General features: G+C 27.6%; 2 protein-coding genes across 5 annotated transcripts in view; one reads left to right on the top strand and one right to left on the bottom strand.

The window, feature by feature from the left end:
- The window catches only part of LOC117178023 (rab3 GTPase-activating protein non-catalytic subunit), a 34,153-nt gene extending 25,620 nt beyond the window's left edge, over positions 1 to 8,533 (bottom strand). Inside the window, exons 1-5 of the mRNA XM_033369217.1 lie at positions 8,357 to 8,533; positions 8,163 to 8,273; positions 2,801 to 2,882; positions 2,581 to 2,701; positions 2,272 to 2,473 (exon numbers count right to left, since the gene is read on the bottom strand). Of these exons, the coding sequence (XP_033225108.1) occupies positions 2,272 to 2,473; positions 2,581 to 2,701; positions 2,801 to 2,882; positions 8,163 to 8,273; positions 8,357 to 8,441 (601 nt within the window). The 5' untranslated portion in view covers positions 8,442 to 8,533. The remainder of the gene's footprint in view (positions 1 to 2,271; positions 2,474 to 2,580; positions 2,702 to 2,800; positions 2,883 to 8,162; positions 8,274 to 8,356) is intronic.
- A 3,223-nt stretch (positions 8,534 to 11,756) lies between these two features.
- Positions 11,757 to 21,027, top strand: part of LOC117178024 (exportin-1) — a 37,607-nt gene continuing 28,336 nt past the window's right edge. Inside the window, exons 1-5 of one of the 4 annotated variants that reach the window (XM_033369218.1) lie at positions 12,396 to 12,494; positions 15,257 to 15,526; positions 16,834 to 17,067; positions 17,187 to 17,381; positions 17,470 to 17,820. In XM_033369218.1, coding sequence (XP_033225109.1) covers positions 16,870 to 17,067; positions 17,187 to 17,381; positions 17,470 to 17,820 — 744 coding nt within the window. In that variant the 5' untranslated portion in view covers positions 12,396 to 12,494; positions 15,257 to 15,526; positions 16,834 to 16,869. The other 3 variants (XM_033369219.1, XM_033369220.1, XM_033369221.1) reach the window with 3 other exon arrangements.

The raw sequence follows: 21,027 nt of genomic DNA, 5'->3' as shown, positions 1-21,027 counted from the left end.
TTTCCCCTGCCGAGTGAGTCACGCCTACCCCGAAAGGGAAATGGCTTAATGGTGTAATAATAATAATAATAATAATAATAATAATAATAATAATAATAATTTTCAACCAAATAGTTTAACTTTCTATGAAAAATTTATATTTTCAACCTAAAAAGCCGTATTTTCAACAAAACCGTGGGATTTTCAACTAAAGAGAAGGATCTTCAACTAATACATTACATTTTTAACAAAGCAGTTTAACTTTCAACAAAGTAGTTCAATAATGTTGAGCACAATACATACATTTTTAACTAAATAGTGGAATTTCAAAATGAAAATGATTTATTGTCGATCAAAAATGGAATAATTAAATTTTTCGTTCAAAAAATTAATTTTGAAAAAAAACAAATGAAATTTGAAGAAAATGGTTGATCTTTTAGAAAACAAAATAAATCTTGAACAATGCAGTTCAACTTCCAACCAAGTAGTAGGATTTTCGATCAAAATAGATTAATGTCTATTAATGAACAATTTATTAGTTTAAATTCCGACTAAAAACTATCAACTTTGAAACTAAAATGGAATAGTTAAATTTTTAGTTAAAAAATTAATTTTCGAACAAAAAAGATCAATTTTTTTAATAAAAGAGATGAAATTTCGACGAAAGAGTCAAGTTTTCAAGCTAATAAATTTTTCAACCAAGAATGATCATTTTTTAACCAAATAGTTAATCTTTCAAGCAAAAGAGATGAATTTTTCAACAAAATAGTTGAATTTTTAAATAAACGGTTGAATTTTCAACAAACAAAAAATTAATTTTCAAATAAAAAAGATTAAACTTCAACCACCGATATTTAAATTTATAAACTTTTATTTCTAAATTGTGTAAAAATGCTATTAATTCAACTTTTAGGGGTTGTGAAGAAATTAATCTCGTCTTACCGTAGCTTAGTAGGTAAGAGCATTAAACCGGCAATCTGAAAGACGTGGTTTTGGATTCCAGCGGAGCTTGATAGCAATTTTTTCATAAAATAGAAATCAAAATCAAAATTTTTAAAATATTGATTTTATTGGGAATGGTGGTCAACCCTTTCGCTACCTGGTACCGAAAACTGGAACAAGAAAGAGTAGGTACAATTTTAAAGATGTATTTTAATTTTTACATTAAAGTGTTTCACGGTTATTTTGTGAAGAATAAAACAATAATTCAATACTAAGAATAAATCTTCATAAAAAACAAATAGTTTTAGATAGAATTTCCATCTTATAAAGTGAAAAAACACATTTTTTTCAAATGGGTTTAAAAAAAAGAATTATTTCACTATTTTATGTCTCAATCTTTTTTTTTAAGTCTCAACCTTAAATAAACTAATAAAAATTTACTTTAAGTTCATTTTTGCTTCCAAGTAAGACCATTTAATTTTATAATCTTTTGAAAATCACAAAAAATAGAAGAATAATGGTTTTTTTTGTTAGAAAAATATTTCTGTAAAAAATGTGTTTTTTCACTGTATAATATATAAACTCCATCTAAATCTCTTTGTTGCCGATAAATACTTATTTTCATTATGGAATAAATACTTTAAACTCCATAAAAAAAATCGTTAAACAATTTTACGTACAAAGTAAAATACGTCTTTAAAATCGTACCTATTCTATCTCGCTCGGATTTTTGTCACAAGGTAGCGTATCGCGGTTTAATGATTCCCAATACTAGTAGTCAAAAAACATCAAATTATTTAAAAAATGGAATAATTCGATTTTTAGTTAAAAAATTAATTTTCAAACAAAAAAAAACGGTTTTCAAAAAATAGTTATATTTTCAAGCAATAAAATGAATTTTTAATAAAGCAGTTGAATATTAAGCTAAGAACGGTCAATTTTCAGACAAACTTGGGTTAGTTAAATTTTCAGTTAAGAAAATTAACTTTTAACTAAAGAAAAAATAAATTTCCAGCCAAATAATTCAATCTTCAACCAGATAATAAACTTTCTAACCTAGAGAGAGGTGAATTCTGAACCTAAAATATAATAGTTCAATTTTCAATTGAAAATAATTAACTTTCAGCGAAAAATATTTGGATTTTCTCATTGGTTTCTATTAATTTAGTTCACATTTAAGTGGAAAAACGAGAAAAAAGAGAAGTTTCTTGAAAAAAAGCGAAAAAAGCATTTCAAAACAGTTACATCTGCATCTACTATGCGTGATGTCACATTCGGCATTACCCCCCGGACAATGTGTCGTAATTTTTGAACAATCCCTTATCCTCTTGTAATTTATTAGAAAATTACCTCGTGCCATGTGATTTCTGCACGCCTTGAGAGTCGAGAAAAGAGGAAATCCTTGAAGTAAACAAATCACGGAATTATACAGAACATAGATTTCCTCTGAGGATGCTGAATCTCCAGAATTTCGAGCCACAGAAAGTGACTGGCATTTTATTCCCAAAATGCTCTCATTATGAAGTTGCTCCTCAAGTAACATCACTCCCGTCTATGAAAATATAATAAATAATGCAGTCATTTCTTCATCAATGATTTTATTTTTATCTGTTTTTGTTTGTACTTCATTTGTAATTTTATTGAAGACATACAACTTACTTCGGTATAGAATCTTATAAATCCAGAATCTAGACCTACGGCGAGACAGGTCCAATCGATTCCAACTCCAGCACTTGCTTTTCCTTGTGCTATCAGTGGAAGGCATAATATTGACGTGATTCTAAAGAAAAAAATCCATGAGTAACTACTGATACAAAATAAAACATCTTTGAAGCTTTTAATCTTTGAATTTGTAGAATTGAGAAACTTTAAAACTTACTTGTGTTTGTATTCTATTTCTCCGTCCCATAAAATGTGGAATTTGTTTTTAACGTCGTCTTGCTCTCGTGAGTTCCATTTTGCTAAAATTATAAAAAGATTTAATTCATAAATCATATTAAAAAACACTATTCAGAATAAAAATAAAATAAACATTAATAGTTCATTAAAGTGACCGAATAAGAAAAAATTAAAATATTCAACGTAGTTAAATTTAATGTAATTAATTTAATACCGTAATCTTGATTACAATAATAAATCCTCAGTTTTTTTATGAATGAATTTTTATTCATAGCTTTTATATATTTTTATTTGACTTTTTTTAAACATTATTTTCACATGTCTCATTGTATTTAATAATTTTCCAAGCTTCCTTTTTGCATGTTATTTTATCTCTTTGCTATTCTAGGAAAACATAAATTTTACTACTTATAAAAATAAACTTCTAAGCTTTAAATGCCTCTAAAAAAATATGTAAGAATAAAGATTACGAAGTGGTTAAATCTACAAGGTTGTTTTTAGTTTTAATGTTCTCATAAAACTAAAAAAATTGTATTGCTTATTCATAAAAAATAAAGTAGGATTAATTTTCAGAATATAATAATATTCTATTTATTAATTAATTATAGAGGAGAGTACTCGAATGTGAGATATTCTCGTAATATGAGAAAACGGGGTATCAGCGAAACTAAGACACCCACTCTGTTGGTTCTATCACTAACTTGTAGCCCTTGAAGAAAGAGTAATTTCGTGGTATAGTCCATTTTTCATTGGGCTTCTAAAGATTATAGGCGAACTTTTTGTGAAATCGATGGTGATCGAGTTCTTGGAAGGGAATTTTTTAAACCCTATTTACTATTAATTAAATATGTTTTGTCTGGAGTGATGGGCATTGAATAACTAAGTAGGAAAATATCGATAGTGTTGAAGTTTTTCATTATACAGGTCAGGCATAGTAAGTGCATAGTTGCACGTTGTGGTTCTCATAATATGAGATACCTGTGGTTTTTATAACACTGTGTCTGCGCGGGGGAAATTGGTTACAAAAATGTTTTTGACTACTGCAAAAACTAAATATATCTAAATAGCAGTAAATTTATACTTCGGAAACATAGAATGAAGTTTTTCATTAAAAATAATACTTTATTTTGCATTTTATTAGCTATTTCCTGGGGTATCTCGTATTATGAGCATAGTTTGACGAGTTTGGAAAAAGCACTTTTTAAAATTTTTTTGTATTTTCAGCATAAAAAAAATTTTTAATAAAATTTTTTATTTGAGCTCCTTATGACAAACTGAATTTCCTTTAAAATGACCTATATTACTTTTAAATTCAGTACATAGAATTCCGAAAATAAAGGCAAACAGAGTTGGTATCTCATATTTGGGTACTCTCCTCTATTTATTATTATTCAAAGTAATTGTGTTGTTGATAATTCAACAATTTTGTTAAACAATCATCCTTTTTGATTTAAAATTCAACTATTTCGGTGAAATTTAACTTTTTTTAAAGAATTCATATTTTTGGATCAAAAAGTCAATTGTTTTGTTGAGAAATCAACAACTGTTTGGTGGAAAATTAATTTTATTTGGTTAATAATTCAACTATTCTGTTGAAAATGCGTCTTTTTTACTTAATGCAATTGTTTCAATTTAAAATTAACATCTTTTATGGTTAAAATATTAAAAATTACAGTTTTCGTTGAGAATTTGTCTTCTTTGGTTGAAAATTCAACTCCTTGATTGAAAGTTAAAATACTTTGTTAAATTTTTTTCGTTAAAGATTAGTCTTTTTCTCAGTTCATCTCTTGGATTGAAAATTTGAATATTTGGTATACAATTTGTTTCTTTCTCTGGTTGAAAATGTATCATTTTTAGTTGGAACTTCAACTTTAATTGAAAATTTATCTGTTTTGATGGGAATTCGTGTTTTTGATCAATCATTAATATTTTTGGTTCAAAATTGAAGTATTTTGTTGAAAATTTAAGAATTTTGTTCGAAAATAAATTTTTTCGGATAAATATTCCTCTTTTTGGTTGAAATTTCACTTACTATATTTTCCTTTGAGAATTAAATATTTAAGGTATTTTAATATGGTTTTAACAAGAACATGAAATTTCTAGCTAAATAGAACTAAATATTTTCATTCAAATTTTTTTGAAGAATTGAAGCATCTACATTTCCAAACGAGAAACATTTTACATAATTATAAAATTACAAAGCAGAATCAACCCAAATTGAATACCTTATTTCGAGGCTATCAAAAAATACGTTTACTACTATTAATTAAAAACTAATAATGTATCAGTGAAAGCGATTCAAATTAAAAATAATTATTATTTCCTGAATTTTAAGTGCTGCTTTAATTTTAAACTCTCTAATTTATAAAGTTTCATTGAAATTATTCTTTAAATGGTTTCAATTTAACATTGCCTTAGTTATAATCAAGGCTTTACATTGGAAATTATTTCATTCTGAAAAGTTTATGTAAATTGTAAACAAGAGAGAACTCAAACTGCGATATTAAGTGTTCGAAATCGATAATCAGTCAAGTCTTAAAATAATTTCTGCTTCAAATGATAAAATATTGAATTTTTGAAATTAGAACCAAATAATGTTGAATTATTTTAATTAAAACCAAATAATTTTGAATTTTATTAACATTACATTATTATAATTTTAACCTTTACTATTTTAAAATTATTTAGGCACATAGGATTTTAATTTAAAATTATACAATTCTGAACAATTTAAATTTGAAAAGAAAATATATTGAAGGTTTTAGTTCTAAATCATAATTTATACAATTTCAAATTATTTAAATTAAAACGATTAAAACTAAAAAGTTTTAAATTCGTTTACCACGAAATTATTGCAATTTTAACCTTTTGTATTTTACAATTGTTTAGGTATATGTGATTTTAATTTAAAAGTGTACAATTTTGAACAATTTAAATTTGAAACGATAAAATGTTGAAACATTCTAACTGTACATGTTAATTTCTACAATATTGAATTATTTAAGTGAAAACCAAATTGTTTTGAATTTTGCTAACATGGAATTATTCTAATTGTAAACTTCACTATTTTTTAATTATTAAGTATATGGGATTTTAATTTAAAATTGTATAAATCTGAACATTTTACATTTAAGCCCATAAAGCGTTGAACGTGTTAATTCTAAATCATAATTTATACAATTTCAAATCATTTAAATTAAAGCGATAAAACCTATATTGTTTTAAATTTTGTTAACATGAAATTATTGTGATTTTAATCTTTTCTATTTTACCATTATTTAAGTATATGTGATTTTAATTTCAAATTGTGCAATTTTGTACGATTTAAATTTAAAACTACAAAATGTTGAATGCTTTAATTTTAAATGATAATCTATACAATTTTGAATTATTGAAGTTAAAACCAAATAATTTTGAATCTTAGTAACATGACATTATTTTAAGTTTAAGCTTTACTATTTTAAAATTATTTAGGTATATGGGATTTTCATTTAAAATTTTACAATTCTGATCAATTTAAATGTGAAAAGAAAATATATTGAACATTTTAATTCTAAATCATTATTTATACAATTTCAAATTATTTAAACTAAAACAAATAAAACTAAAAAGTTTTAAATTTGTTTACCACGAAATTATTGCAATTTTAAACTTTTATATTTTACCATTGTTTAGGTATATGTGATTTTAATTTAAAATTGTACAATTTTGAACAATTTAAATTTGAAACGACAAAATGTTGAAAATTTTTAATTGTGAATGTTAATTTCTACAATATAGAATTAGTTAAATTAATATCAAATAGTCTTGAATTTTATTAACATGGCATTATTCTAATTTTAACCTTCACTATTTTAAAATTATTCAGGTATATGGGATTTCAATTTTAAATTGTACAATTTTGAACAACTTAAATTTGAAACGACAAAATGTTCAAAAACTTTAACTGTAAATGTTAATGTATACAATAACGAATTATTTAAATTAAAAACAAATAGTTTTGAATTTTTCTAACATGGCATTATTCTAATTTCAACCTTTACTATTTTACAATTATTAAGGTATATGTGATTTTAGTTTAAAATTGTGCAATTTTCAACAATTTAACTTTGAAGCGACAAAATGTTGAACGTTTTAATTTTAAATGATAATTCATACAATTTTGAATTATCTAAATTAAAACCAAATAGTTTTGAATGTTATTAATATGACATTATTCTAAATTTAAGCTTTACTATTTTAAAATTATTTAGGTATATGGGATTTTATTTTAAATAAGAAAATATTTTTATTTTAAAACAATTACAACTAAACAGTTTAAAATTTTGTTAACACGACATTACTGCAATTTTAACCTTTTCTATTTTACAATTATTTAGGTATATGTGGTTTTAATTTAAAATTGTATCATTTTGAATAATTTAAATTTGAAGCAACAAAATGTTGAAACATTTTAATTGTAAATGTTAATTTATACAATATCCAATTATTTAAATTAAAACCAAATAGTTTTGAATTTTTCTAACATGGCATTATTCTAATTTTAACCTTTACTATTTTAGAATTTTAAAAATTATTTAAAAAAATTATTTTAAAATTCAGATTTAGATTCATGTTTGTCGCTAAAAATCCGATAGGAATCCACATTAAAACTTTGTCGCCACGGATATTGTAATCTCCCCATTATTTTACTATTTCAACATTTTAATTGTAAATGTTAATTTATACAATTTTGAATTATTTAATTAAAACCAAATAGTTTTGAATTTTGTTAAAACGACATTATTCCAATTTTAACCTTTTGTATTTTACAATTATTTACATATATGGGATTTTATTAAAAAATTTTACATTTTTGAAAAATTTAAATTTGAACCGACAAAATGTTTAACATTATAAATTTAAATGAAATTTTATACAATTTCGAATTAATTAAATTAAAACCAAATGGTTTTGAATTTTGTTAAAACGACATTATTCCAATTTTAACCTTTTTTATTTTACAATTATTCAGGTATATGGGATTTTAATTTTAAATTGTACAATTCTGAACAATTTAAATTTGAAAAGAAACAATATTGAACGTTTAAATACTACATACAAATCTTTTCGCTTGCAGTTACCCTTTGTTTACAAAAAGATGCCTTCCATCAATAACCTAAAAAATTCTCAGTGTCATAAAAGAAAAAAAATGATTAAGAAAAATACTCAATACGAATTATTGGTTAAAAAAAGGAAACCTGATATCTAATTATTTATATTTAATAAAAACTCTGAAACAGCAGCGAAACAGAGTAATGTAGACACGCAACAAAGGCAAAATGTGTAAAATTGAAACTTACATGTTAAAATGACGACTCTCGTGTTCCATGCCAACGCAAGAATGTCTCCAGCAGGTGAAAAAGAAATTAGAATATCCTGAAGTGGCAATTCATCATCAGGTACGTAGTTCACTGGAAATTAATTTCAATATTTAACCATATGATCGACGATGACAGTTAACACTAAGCACATCATATTTTATAATAATTCTCACATTTTGAGGCATTAAATCCCAAGAGGCGCTTTTTCACATCAACTGGATCTGCCAAATTCGCGACCTTTTTAATCTCGCAGGACATTTCTTAATTTTGGCTCCGAAAACCTGAGATGAAATGATTATTTCCGAAAGCAAAACATTCCAGACCAGACGACAACGGCCATATTATTAACCGATGTTTTATGTAAGGCTAGTAAGCCATCTCACATCCGTGAAAAGGAGACAACAAGTAGATGTTTTTGGAAAATGTACGGCAGCGTTTCATTTTTGCCTATAGCCCTATAAATTTAAATATTTAAATTATAGTTTTCTTTCCTAATTAAAATTTATTTTAAACTGAGAAGATTAGTTACTAATTAAAAGAAAGTTAATTGCTCTAAACCATACAATAAAGAGTTTTTGGTTAAAATTTGATGCTAATATTGTAATAATAATATATTGATGTTAATATTTAATTTAAAATAATTAAAAATATTATAAACAGTAAACATGTGAACCATTTTAAATTCAAACATACAATATTTTACAAATTGAAATTTACAAAATTTAAGAATCTTCCAAATTAAAACTCCAAAGGCCTTTAAATATATTTAAAGGTCTTGTTATAATATAGTCAGGGAAAATGAAAAATTTGTCAGAGAAAAACCGCCCTATATACACATTTAATATTAATATTTCTGTATAATTTTTGTACTTATAAATTTTTGAAAGTATAAAAAAATTTATAAATGCAAAATGTAATATTTGTTTATAATTTTTGCAGCTATATATTTTTTAATAAGATAGTATTAAAAAATTTATAGCTGCAAAAATGATAAACAAATGTTAAAATCTGGTAATGTATTAACATTTAAAACGCCAGAATTGTAATATTTGTAACATTTTGAATATAGAATCTCTGTTATATAAGCCCGATAAAATAATAAAAAATTTATTTAATTTTTTCAACCAAAAAAGATGAATTTTTGAACCAAAAGAGCTAATTTTCAACAAAATAGTTGAATTTGCGACCAAAAAAGATGAGTTTTTACCAAATAGTTTAATTTTTAACAAAGCAATTAAACTTTCGAGAAAATTTAATAATTTGTAATCTACAAACATAAAAGTCGAACCAAATGGTTAAATTAAAAAAGAAATATTACACGTCAATGATAACAAGTGGCATTTTAAACCAAATATTTGTATTTCTGAGAAGAATGTTCATTGACAAAAAGATTCATTTTCAATCCAAAAGGACAAATTTGATGCCCAAATAGACGAATGTTCAACAAAACAGTTGAATTTTCAATCAAACAATATGACTTTTCAACAAAAAACTTGGATTGTCAACACAATAATTCAATTTTGAACAAAATAGTTTAATTTTAATCAAAGGACGAAACTTTAACCAAGAAGATTATTTTGTACAAGAAAAAGACGAGTTTATATCTAAAAAAGATACATTTTCAAAAAAAAATGACAAAGTTAAATTTTCAGTACAAAAATTGTCCACGGTAGATCTGCAAAGAAAAATATGAATTATTGATAAAGTGATACAACTTTTAATTTAAAATATCAATGTTCAGCCAAAAGTACGATTTTTCTATAAAATAGTTAAATTTTTAACTCGCAAATAATAATCTTCTACCAAAAAGACGAATTTTTAACAAAATAGTTCAATCTCCAACCAAAGAGTTTAATTTCCAAATAAAACCAGGAACTTTCAACAAAAAAAATAAATTTTTAACAAAGTAGCAGAATCCAAGTTATCAAATTTTCTAGCCAAAAGACGCATTTTTCTGTAAAACTGTTACATTTTCGACCCGAAAATATAGATTTTCAACAAAATTTTAATTTTCTTATCAAACTTAGTAGCATCTTTAACAAAAAAAGAGGAAATTTAAACAAAGAAAATTAGTTTGAAAAAATTTTTAATCAAAGATATGAATCTTTGACTAAAAGATTAAATCTTAGAGAAAATGGTTAAACTTTTACCCAAGTAGTTCAATTTTCAATTAGATAATATCAATTTAAAAAAAAAATGTAAAAGTGAAATTTTCAGTTCAAAAAATTAATTTAAAAAAATAGTTTTCAGCAAAGTATTTAAAATTTCAACTAACGGGATGAATATTCAACTTATATATTAAAATTTTCATTTAAAAAAATTAATTTGTAACCAAAAAGACGAATTTTCTATAAACGACTTAAATTTGTAACTAAACTGATTAATCTACAAACAAAATGATTTTATTACAAATGTGTTCAACCTTCAAGTAATAGAAATTTTCAATAAAAAAAAATACATTCTCAACGAATAATATAATCGCGGGGTGGCAGAAAGCGAGGGTTTGGTGTATTCAAATTGATATTTATTTATATATTAATCATTTATTTAAATGTGTTAAGAAATTTAGTAATATATTAATGTAAAATGTGCGAAATAAAATAATTTTAACTCTAGAGAGACAGAGTTGAATTGATTAGAATTAAAATTTCAAAACTTATATTCCACGTGAAGAAATTAAAACAATTTATTATACATAATTTGTGAACTGATTAGAAGGAATTAATGAAACTCAAAATATGAATACTTTTGCGAAATACAAGAATTCCTTGTGAGATATGCCTATTGGAGCAATCAGAAGAAATTAAATATATTGAAAACACGCTCTCTTTGGGGAATAGGAAACTATGCGGGGGGTCACTATGGAAATAGAAATTAATTATTTTCGGAGATAACCTATTCTTATAATGACATTTTATACAGATGGAAAAATCGCGCGTTCAAAAGAATAGAATAATCTTCACATTTACGCTAAGATCTGAAAATATTCATTGTTCCCTATTCAATGCTTATTTCCGGGAGCTGAAAAAAATAGAAACAGAAATACAAGGCAAATAACTTACTAACAAGAATATTATTTCAGGGTGGTCTGTATAATTTTCAACATAGAATATTTTATAAGCATAATAAAGCAATTTCAAATTTATTATCCTTTTGGCAGTTAATTAAATGGTAAGAACTGTATGTAGAACATGTTCTATCTATTACATAACTGTTACATAACTACTATTTGACACAGCAACGCGAATTATAGAACTGTTACAGATGTCAATCGAATACAGTAAGTTTTATAGAAAAGATACAGAACTGGTTTGTATCACTATTTTCTAATAATATCTATTTAACAAAAGCTTGCGGAAAGGCGTCGCATTAGGGTTCAAATATATACAAATGTCACGCATAGAGCACGTGACTTCAAACGTCATCCTCGATCCTTAAATACCTCTTTCCTGATTGGTCGAAATACCGCAAGCAGACCAATCAGAGATATTGTTTCTCGACAATGGTAGCGTAAAAGACGCACAGCCATCTTGTTATTATTTTCGAAAATCTTTAGGTTGGGATTCGGTGCGACGTAGAGGTTACGTAGTTAGAGTGTCCTATCAGCGGGTCTAACACGCGTATTTTTCGCCGGACGCAGGACTTTTAGAGACGATTTCGCATGAAAATCAAGAGGAAGCGACGGAGGTTTTCACCAAAGACGGCCTCGGTGGGTATCGTCACTTCACGACAGATGAACACAGTTCTTTCGTTGGCAATCAACGAAAAACAGCGAAAGCCAATGCAAGAGATGATGACGAGAAAAAGAGAGAGAATGAGAAATTTCACCATACGGGACAAACTGTAATTGGTCATCGGGTCACTTGCCAACAAAAACGAAAAAACTCAATTTAAAAAAAAAAGAAACACATACATCCGTATATTCTCAGAATAATAAAATTTCAATAATTCTCATTTAGTACAAACCAAAATGAATTGACAACTTTCATCATAAATTGAGTAAATCCTAGTCAACTTAGAAAATTGAGTCTAGTTTTCACGGCCGGTGTTTTTCAACTTTCCTTCAAAATTCGAAAAGTGACAGTTTCTGCGTTTCTGTGACAAGTTTCGACGTGTCGATGGTTTTGTGGTTTTCGTGTCTGATGTGAAAGTGATTTTGTCAAGTTTTTGGGTACTCATGTTTGAAATGTGGATCTGAAAATGTTTGAATTCGAGTGGATGTGGAGCAGAGAACAGTAGCGTAACTACAATGTAGGGGAGCCTGCACACCTATTTGGCGGACCTACTCGAATTGTTAGATTTTCTAGCCAGGTCCAGCAAAATCTTTTTTAATTCTTTGTTGTTGAAAAATATAATTTTTTTATGGGAATAAGACAAGCATCGTGAAATATCGTTGAACCGGGAAATGACAGTGAATTTCTTTTTGACCGGGAATTTTACAAATTTGTGGAAGAGAAACCTACCCGGTCACTTGCAGATTAAAAAAATTAACTATTGTTAGTGTAATCAAAATTGAACAATAATTGATTTAACACGTGAATTCTGAATTTGTTAAAAATGAAAAAATTTACATTTTAACGTTAAAAATTGAACATTTCCTTCGTGAATCGGTTTCTTCTAGGAAAACGGATCGGACGATCTTTTTTTGAATCGCGAAATGTCGCGTTTATAATAAAAAATTTTAATTTGAAATCGCAGTGACCCAATCGCTATTGAAAATGACCAAATCTTTCTGCATTTTTAGCAGTCACACAAATTTAAAACTTTCAATTGGAACGTTAGAAACTATTTTCAATTAAAAAATGACTTCAAATAATTAGATTAATATCTAAAAACTTTTTTGTAATTTCAAATCGTACTAAAATATTGTTTAATTTTAAATTATTCCATTTTTAACCCATTAAATTTAAATGGGGTCGTTGAATGAATTTTAGATAATATATTTTTTAAATATTGCAAAAAATTCTGAAAAGTTTAGTTCATTCAACAATTTTGTCGAATACATCGTTTTTGGTAAAAAAAAAATATTAAAGAAAAAGTATCGGAATCCCTATTAGAAAATCTTGTCACCTTGAAACGTCATATCCTGCAAACCGTTTAAACAATAATTACAATTGCTTCATTGACTTATGAAGTATCTAACATGCTTAAAACATAAAACCTGAAAAAGATAGCAATGAAAAATGTCGTTCAAGTGCAATCCGGAAATCCATTCAATCAATCAGATTGCCCTGAAAAAGTTCAAAATATATACTTTTTAAACATTAAAAAAATATTCAAACTTATTTGACAAAACTTTCCTTCAGAAATTACGTTCATTTTGTAGTGTTCTTTTAGTTTAACTGTGAAGAAAAATTTAAAATATGCAACAACCCCATTTTTTAATTACAAAAAGGCCATTTTTTAAATACTTATTAATATTTGACTGTTCATTTTTATATTATAAGTTGTAAATCAAACATTTAAAACTAAACAATTTGATACTTATTTGTTAAAAAAAAGCTTGAATCGTTAAAATTTCAGAGTACTACATTTCAACTTTGAGCGTTGCAATTTTATTTGTTCCATTTGTTTTTATTTGTACTTTTGAAACGACTTCACATCAAAATAATTTAGGTTCTTTGTTTAGATCGTGTTAATTTTAAAAACATTTTTAAATCGTTCACTTTTTTAAGTTTAAACCCATGAAACTGCTTAAAATTATACAATTTTGAAAATGTATTGATGATCAATTCGGTATTTGGCATATTTCAAAAATTGACAGACAGTTTTTTCAAAATCTAGTATTTTCCGAACTAGGCTAGGTATTTGGTATTGTTTCTTATTCAATGTGACTTCTTGTTCTTTTAATTATTCCCAGAAAAAAATGTGAAAAATGAGGAAATGACGGCTGTTTTTCTAAAATGTATAAAAGTAGATTTTACCTCTCTATGAAAAAAAAAATTTTCAACCTTTTTATTTGAAGCAGGTGGTTATATACCACATATGCCGCCCCTAAAAAGTACTCGTATATACAAATAAATGTTTATATTAAAGTTTACACCCCTAGAAAATGTATGCATAAAATATCTTGCTTTTTTGTGATATGTGTTAAGCCCCTATAAAACTGATAAAATGACTTATTTATATAAGCGCCAACTGTATCCAAAAATAAGAAAAAAAGAGTGGGACTTTGCAGAAAATCTTATTTTTACTTTGTCATTGAATTTTGAAAACACGAAAAGAAGATTTTCAGGAAACTCGCACTTTTTTATTTTTTAAATATTAAAAAAAAACTTTCTGCTAATATAAAAAAGGCACCGTATAAGCTTTATGGGGCCTAAATCATCTCTGAAGCCGAGACCATTTTTTCTAAATATGATTTTTGATTTTTTTCTATTAAACGATGCAAGCCTTCACAAAAGAGTAACCGGTGTTTTTGTAGAGCTTTTCTAGGTGCTTTAACTTTTATCTCGACTTTTTTTTTGGCACTTTTCGTTGTTTCCCAGAAAAATGTAAAAATTTGATTTTTCCAAAACAGTTTATTTCAGTGTGAAGCAGTGGCATACCAAAAATTAAACTCAGAGTATGTAGCACATATTTACAGCTGTCTATAAAAAAATTGACAAAAGTGGGGTTTTTGAAAAAATCCAGTTTCAAAAATGTTTATAAAGCGGTCGTCATTTTGTGGTTTTATGAATTTTTTTGGGATCAATTGAAAGAGTTCTCACATCAAGTAAAGATAACTTGCAACAATTTAAATATTTATTTTGCTGATTTCATTAATTTGATTGTCATATTACGGAAATTTCATTATATGGTCACGCAGTAGTTGGTCACGTGACCTCTCTATTCAGCTGGTCCGCTAAAGTAAGTTAGGAATCAGGTCACGTGACCCATGTATGATATATGCCCTTAATTAACTAATTTGAAAGTATTTTCATTTTTAGGACTTTTAACATGTAATTTTTTGAAATTATCTATCCGAAACTACAAATTTTACTGCCAGGGAGGTTTCTTCTTGAAAGTAATTTATTTGTAACATCTTAACTCTTTAAAAATGGAAAATCGTTAATTTTGAATTTTTGGTCTAGAAAAGTGAGGGGCTCCCACAGAAGTAAAGTTACGCCACTGGTAGAGCAGTGAGCAGAATATGAACTTGGAACATTTGTTAGGCTGCGGTGGTCCGTGGCAAGTGAGATGGACGCGAATGTGTGAAAACGAGGAACGAAGTTGGTCGCGCGCGGGAATCGGTCGTTGGTGTGTTTGATCCTTTTATTTATCTGGACGCATCGCAATTGTCGGTGCGGAACGAGTGTTTTTTACGACCGAGAGAGAAGTCTGTGTGTGTGGCAGTTGAAACGGTAGGTTTGAAGATTGAGAGATGTGTTCTCGTCAACGGCAACGACGCAATGGCAAAACAGCGACCGGGCCCTTAAAAGACACGAGTCCATAGAAAAACCCGTTGATTTTTAGAGTGTGCGTGTCTTTTCGGCAACGAGGGACCCTTGACTTCCTGGGGGGTTAACCCGGTCGTCAGGGAAACTCGAAATTCACCAGTTTTCGCATAACCCCTTTGGCGAGTGACAAATGTAGGTTAGGTCGAGCGGTCGCAGTGCGGTGACCTCTCAGAGGCACGTTTTGCCTCATTTTCGAGAGCGGACATCTTCGCCGAGGAAATTCCCGCCCTGGGAGAATTTTTCTTCAGGTGATTTTCAAGATTTTCGGTGTTTAGCAAAAACGCTGATTACGGGGACGCTGCTCGGCGAGACGAGCGTTCATCCACTGGCGCTGCCGACCGTTATTTATCATTTTTCTTTTCATGATTAGAAAACGTTTGTTGAGGGTTGTTTTGTTTTTTGAATTTCTGAATCAATTAGGGAAGAGGAATCTGTCGGGTGGAAATGTTTGGGTAAATTTGGTCGAATTTTTTATTTATGAGATTGCTCCGGTCGATGAGTTTTGCCGTTGCGATCGTTGTATTTTTGGGTTCCTGGTTTTATTGGGCTAAAAGTTTTTGGTTGTCACAATTGCCATTGAAAATAATTGTTTTTAGTGTAGTGGAAAAAATGTCTTTTTGGAGCGATTTTTTATTGTTATCTGGAAAACCGGTGAAAAGGAATTTGAAAGAGGATTTTTGCACACGAGGTGGATGAGTGGGGAAACTTTAAGGAAGTCTTTAAAGAAAAAACGTTTGTTTCCGTTTTAATTTAGTAATTTTCAACTGTTGTCTTGATTCTTGAACCTAATATAGTGTTTTATGGTTATGATTTCGGAGCAACATTCGGAGTTTTTATAAAAAATTCTAGTATAAAATTAAGAACAATAAATATATGAAACTTGGGTTTTTTGTTGTTTATATTTTCAGCTTTACGAAATCCTTTTTTTTTATTAATTCTAAAATGATTGATGTTTCTTAGGTTAGGAATTATTCAAAAATCTTACTTCCTAAAAATAGTTTTTAATTTATAATTATAAACCCTTCTTTGTTATGTTACATTCAAATAAAATTTAAAAAAAAAACGAGAAAAGATTATTTGCGAATTGAAGATTAGTGGTACAAAAACTTGAAGGGATGAAAATTGCATGAAACGAATTTTGCTTCTTTTAGATTTCCTCGTCATTTGAATAAAACAAATTTAGTTGTGTGCATAATAAAATTTGTTTTCAGTTTGCGTGTGAAAAGAGAATTCTTTAATTAATCGTAATGGCAACTTTGGCTGAGCAAGCCTCCAAGTTGCTGGACTTTAACCAGAAATTGGATATAACGCTTCTCGATACTATAGTAGGATGTATGTACACGGGAATAGGGGATCAACAGCGAGTGGCACAAGAAGTGTTGACTACGCTCAAGGAACATCCAGATGCGTGGACACGTGTCGATACCATTTTAGAATATTCACAGGTATCTGAAAAATCTAATTCTTATATCAAATGTGTGAATTTTAAACTAGATGATTTACAACTAAAGAATAAATTTGGTCCTTTGAGTTATTTAATAAATTGACGAAATTTCCGTGGTAGAATCAACAAACTAAATATTATGCGCTACAAATACTGGAACAAGTCATAAAGACTCGATGGAAAGTCCTACCGAGAAACCAGTGCGAGGGAATAAAAAAGTATATCGTCGGCTTGATTATCAAAACGAGCAGCGACCCCGAAACAATGGAGACTTCCAAAGTCTATTTGAACAAACTCAACATGATTCTCGTACAGGTAAATCAATTCCAGAAATAATTGACAGACGACAATTTCGAAGGACTTCGTTGAGCTAAACTGATCATTTGGTTTATTTATTTTTCAGGTTCTGAAGCGAGAATGGCCAAAGAACTGGGAGTCGTTCATCGGGGACATCGTCGGGGCGAGTAAAACGAATGAGAGTCTTTGTCAGAATAATATGGCCATTTTAAAGCTTTTGTCAGAGGAAGTCTTCGACTTCTCAAGTGGGCAGATGACACAGACAAAGGCGAAACATCTGAAAGACACGATGTGCAGCGAGTTCTCGCAAATTTTTCAACTCTGCCAATTCGTGATGGACAACTCGCAAAATGTTCCACTCGTCGCCGTCACTCTCGAAACCCTGCTCAGATTCCTCAATTGGATTCCTCTCGGATACATATTTGAGACGAAGCTGATCACTACTTTGATATTTAAGGTAATTTATAAATGATCATTTTCTTATAAAGTATTTCAACTACTTGCTGAGTGTCTAGTGACCAGGAAAATCTGGGTATTTGCCGGGAATTTAGTGCGCATTAAAAAAGACCGGAAAATTCCGAGTTTTAGTCAGTAGATCAGGGATATTTGGTCATAAATTTAAATTAGAAATGTTTACTTTTTGTGTAAAATTATTACTATTATAAAATTATACGATTTAATGCTAAAAGCTTGTGACGATGAATGTCGTCGATTTATTACCAGACAAAATAAAGTCAAACTCAGAGAAATTTCTTATGCTGTTAATTTATCATTAAGTTTGTTATTCATAAACACGGAAATTGGGAAAAGAATTTTGGTTACAGAGGTCCGATGTCGCGAAAGAAAAAAAAATTCTCAGATATTTCCCGGTGAACATTTTTTTAATTTGAATTAATCAAAACTGCTGGAGATTAAAGTGTAAAACTTGAATTTTAACATTGAAGCTTAAAGATTTTTAATTCAAGCGCTCAATAATTTACGCATATACAATGGAAATTCTCAAAAACATTATTAACAATTTACAATTAAATTCCTTTAAACTAACAATTTTTTAAGTTTTTATAGATTAAACAGTTAAAGTTGATATAATTTCGAAGTCATTTTATGATACAAAACACAACAAATTGAACTATTTTAAATTTCGGTAAAAACTAAACACTTTAATTTAGAAGTTTTATTTTAATTATAGGTCTTTTTAAATCAGTAATTGTTCAGTTGTCATTTATACATTAAAATTCAGAAATAAAAATTCTAACGATCAGAGTTTAAATGTAGCACTATGAAATTTTATCGATTTAAGGATTTCTATTTAAAACAATTCTGCTTTCAATTGTTTAGTTTTGCATGTTTGATTTATAATGAGGGACAGCACACATCAGGAATAACATATTCTGCAAGTGTTCGTTCGATTTTAATGAAACTTGGTGAGATTATAGTGCTATATAGGAGGCATTTCGGGCGCACAGGCTTTTTTGGATTTGTCCAATTTTTAGTAGTTACGACATATTCAATTTTTGGGTTGGATTTTTTTTAATTATCAACATTTCTGAAACCCATGAATGAAATTTGGAGGTATTAGCGATGATATTATATTGTAAAATGTTGCCTGGAAAAAGTCCAAACCAATTTTTGATTCAATTTTTCACGAAACACACTCCCTTTAATTTTTGTTAAATTAGGATTTAAAGAACCCTTGTAAAATCACTTTTAATTTTTAAAAAATTTGCTTTATTTTCTTGAAAAATTTGTACGCATGCTAGCGTGGCTTGAGTTGCATTCTTAGGGGTGCGTGAAATAAAAAAATTGTAAAATACAATGAAACCCTTCAATAGCCCTCCCTGCAATAGACCCCCCTTCTATAGTCCTTGTGAGAATCGACGCCGCGCCGCGGGTAACAGTAGTTGCGAGAATTTCGAGTTTCGAATTTTAAATGTCACAATATCGTAGTTTTAAATTTAACTATTCAAATTTTAAGGACCATTTCGCTATTAAATATTTCAAAATTTCATATTAAAAGCCTTGATAATCAGTTTTGAATGTAATAATTTTAGATATAAATGTAAAGCAATTTCGTATTAAAATGCTGAAAATTGTAAAATTTCAAAAAATGAAATTACATCATAGCAATATTGTTCTGTATTCTTTATCTTTATTTTTAATTTTCAATGTAAGATTTTGAAATTGTTTGATTTTTAGTTGAAGATGTAAACAAATAAATCATTTCAAATTCAAAAATATATTATTCGAAAATTTCAGGAATAAATAATAATTCTAAAGGTAGATTTGAAATTAAAAAGTTTAAAATTGAGTTTAAAATAAAAAAAGATACAAATTAAATTATCTGAAATTGATATACCAGTAAATGGATAATTTCAGTAATTTTAAGTGGTTACAATTTCACAGTTCTGAATTTTCATGATGAACGATATTTGTTGAATTTTGGAAAGTATTATTAGCAATTTATAATTGATTAATTTTTAAGTGATTTAAATTTACTTCAAATAATTGAAACTTTAAAGGGTGTGTGTATAAAAAAGTTTTAATATCAAAATTTTTGGCAACTAAAACTAAAATTACTTAATTTTTAGCGCCACAACTTAGAAATGATACAACTCAACTGCATTTTTAAATTAAACTGTCGAAAATCGTTCATATATTATTTTTTTATTTCAGACGCTTGCAATATTTTAAACATTATATTAAAAAATTGGTTTAATAATGGATTCTTTAATTTACACACTTTCATTTTAGTAAATAGAAATTCAGACATGAAATCTGTATTTTCCTTTATTAGACAACAATTTTCTTATCCTTCTTATTATATGATTTAAAGTCAATGAATTTCTTGCAAAAAGGTTTTTTGATATTAATTGACTCCCGTAATTGATAATATATATGAGAAACAGTGGGTTTCGCAAATAGAAAAGATTTTTTTATAAACGGGGAGAAATCACGAATATTTACCGGGAGAAATCACGAATATTTACAGGGAGAAAGCCGGGAGACGAAAATTCAATAAATAATAGCCACCCTGATTGTGACAGCACAGCGCAGCGAATGTTCTGTCTAAAATGACGATTTCTATGGAAGCAGAAGAGGCCATTTCATTTTTTTCTATTAATGAAAGGTGATTTTTACAAGGGTTTTTTATATCCTCATTTAGCAAACATTAAAAGTGGCGTATTTAACGAAAAATTAAATAAAAAATGTTGACTTTTTTCGGACAAAATTTCACAATTTTTAATTTAAAATTTTATGTCTGTTACATTTGACTATAAATTCACCAAGTTTTATTAGAATTGAATGACCACTTGCAGAACCTGATATTTCTTATCTGCATTGGCTCATTACTTATTTTAAATAAACAGTTTAACATTGCTAAAAATTAAAATATGTCCTTTTAATAATTTTTTTTTTCAATAGATATGAATTACAAGTAGAATATTTTATACTAAAATAATATTTAAACAAGGGATTTAAATTTGAACAAAAGCTTTTAATTAATAATCTATCAATTTGAAATTGTTCAAAAATTGAAAACTTATAAAATTTCAATTTGACGTTTGGTTTGTAACAGATTCAGAATCGTCTTATACAATTAATCATTTTTCCTATTGTATTACTTGAACTACAGTTCATCCATTGAAAAAATCATTAATTCATT

This window comes from Belonocnema kinseyi, chromosome 8 (assembly GCF_010883055.1).
Source record: "Belonocnema kinseyi isolate 2016_QV_RU_SX_M_011 chromosome 8, B_treatae_v1, whole genome shotgun sequence".
NCBI lineage: Eukaryota > Metazoa > Arthropoda > Insecta > Hymenoptera > Cynipidae > Belonocnema > Belonocnema kinseyi.
Note: the sequence above shows the minus strand (reverse complement) of the source record. Positions and strands in the feature narration are given on the sequence as shown.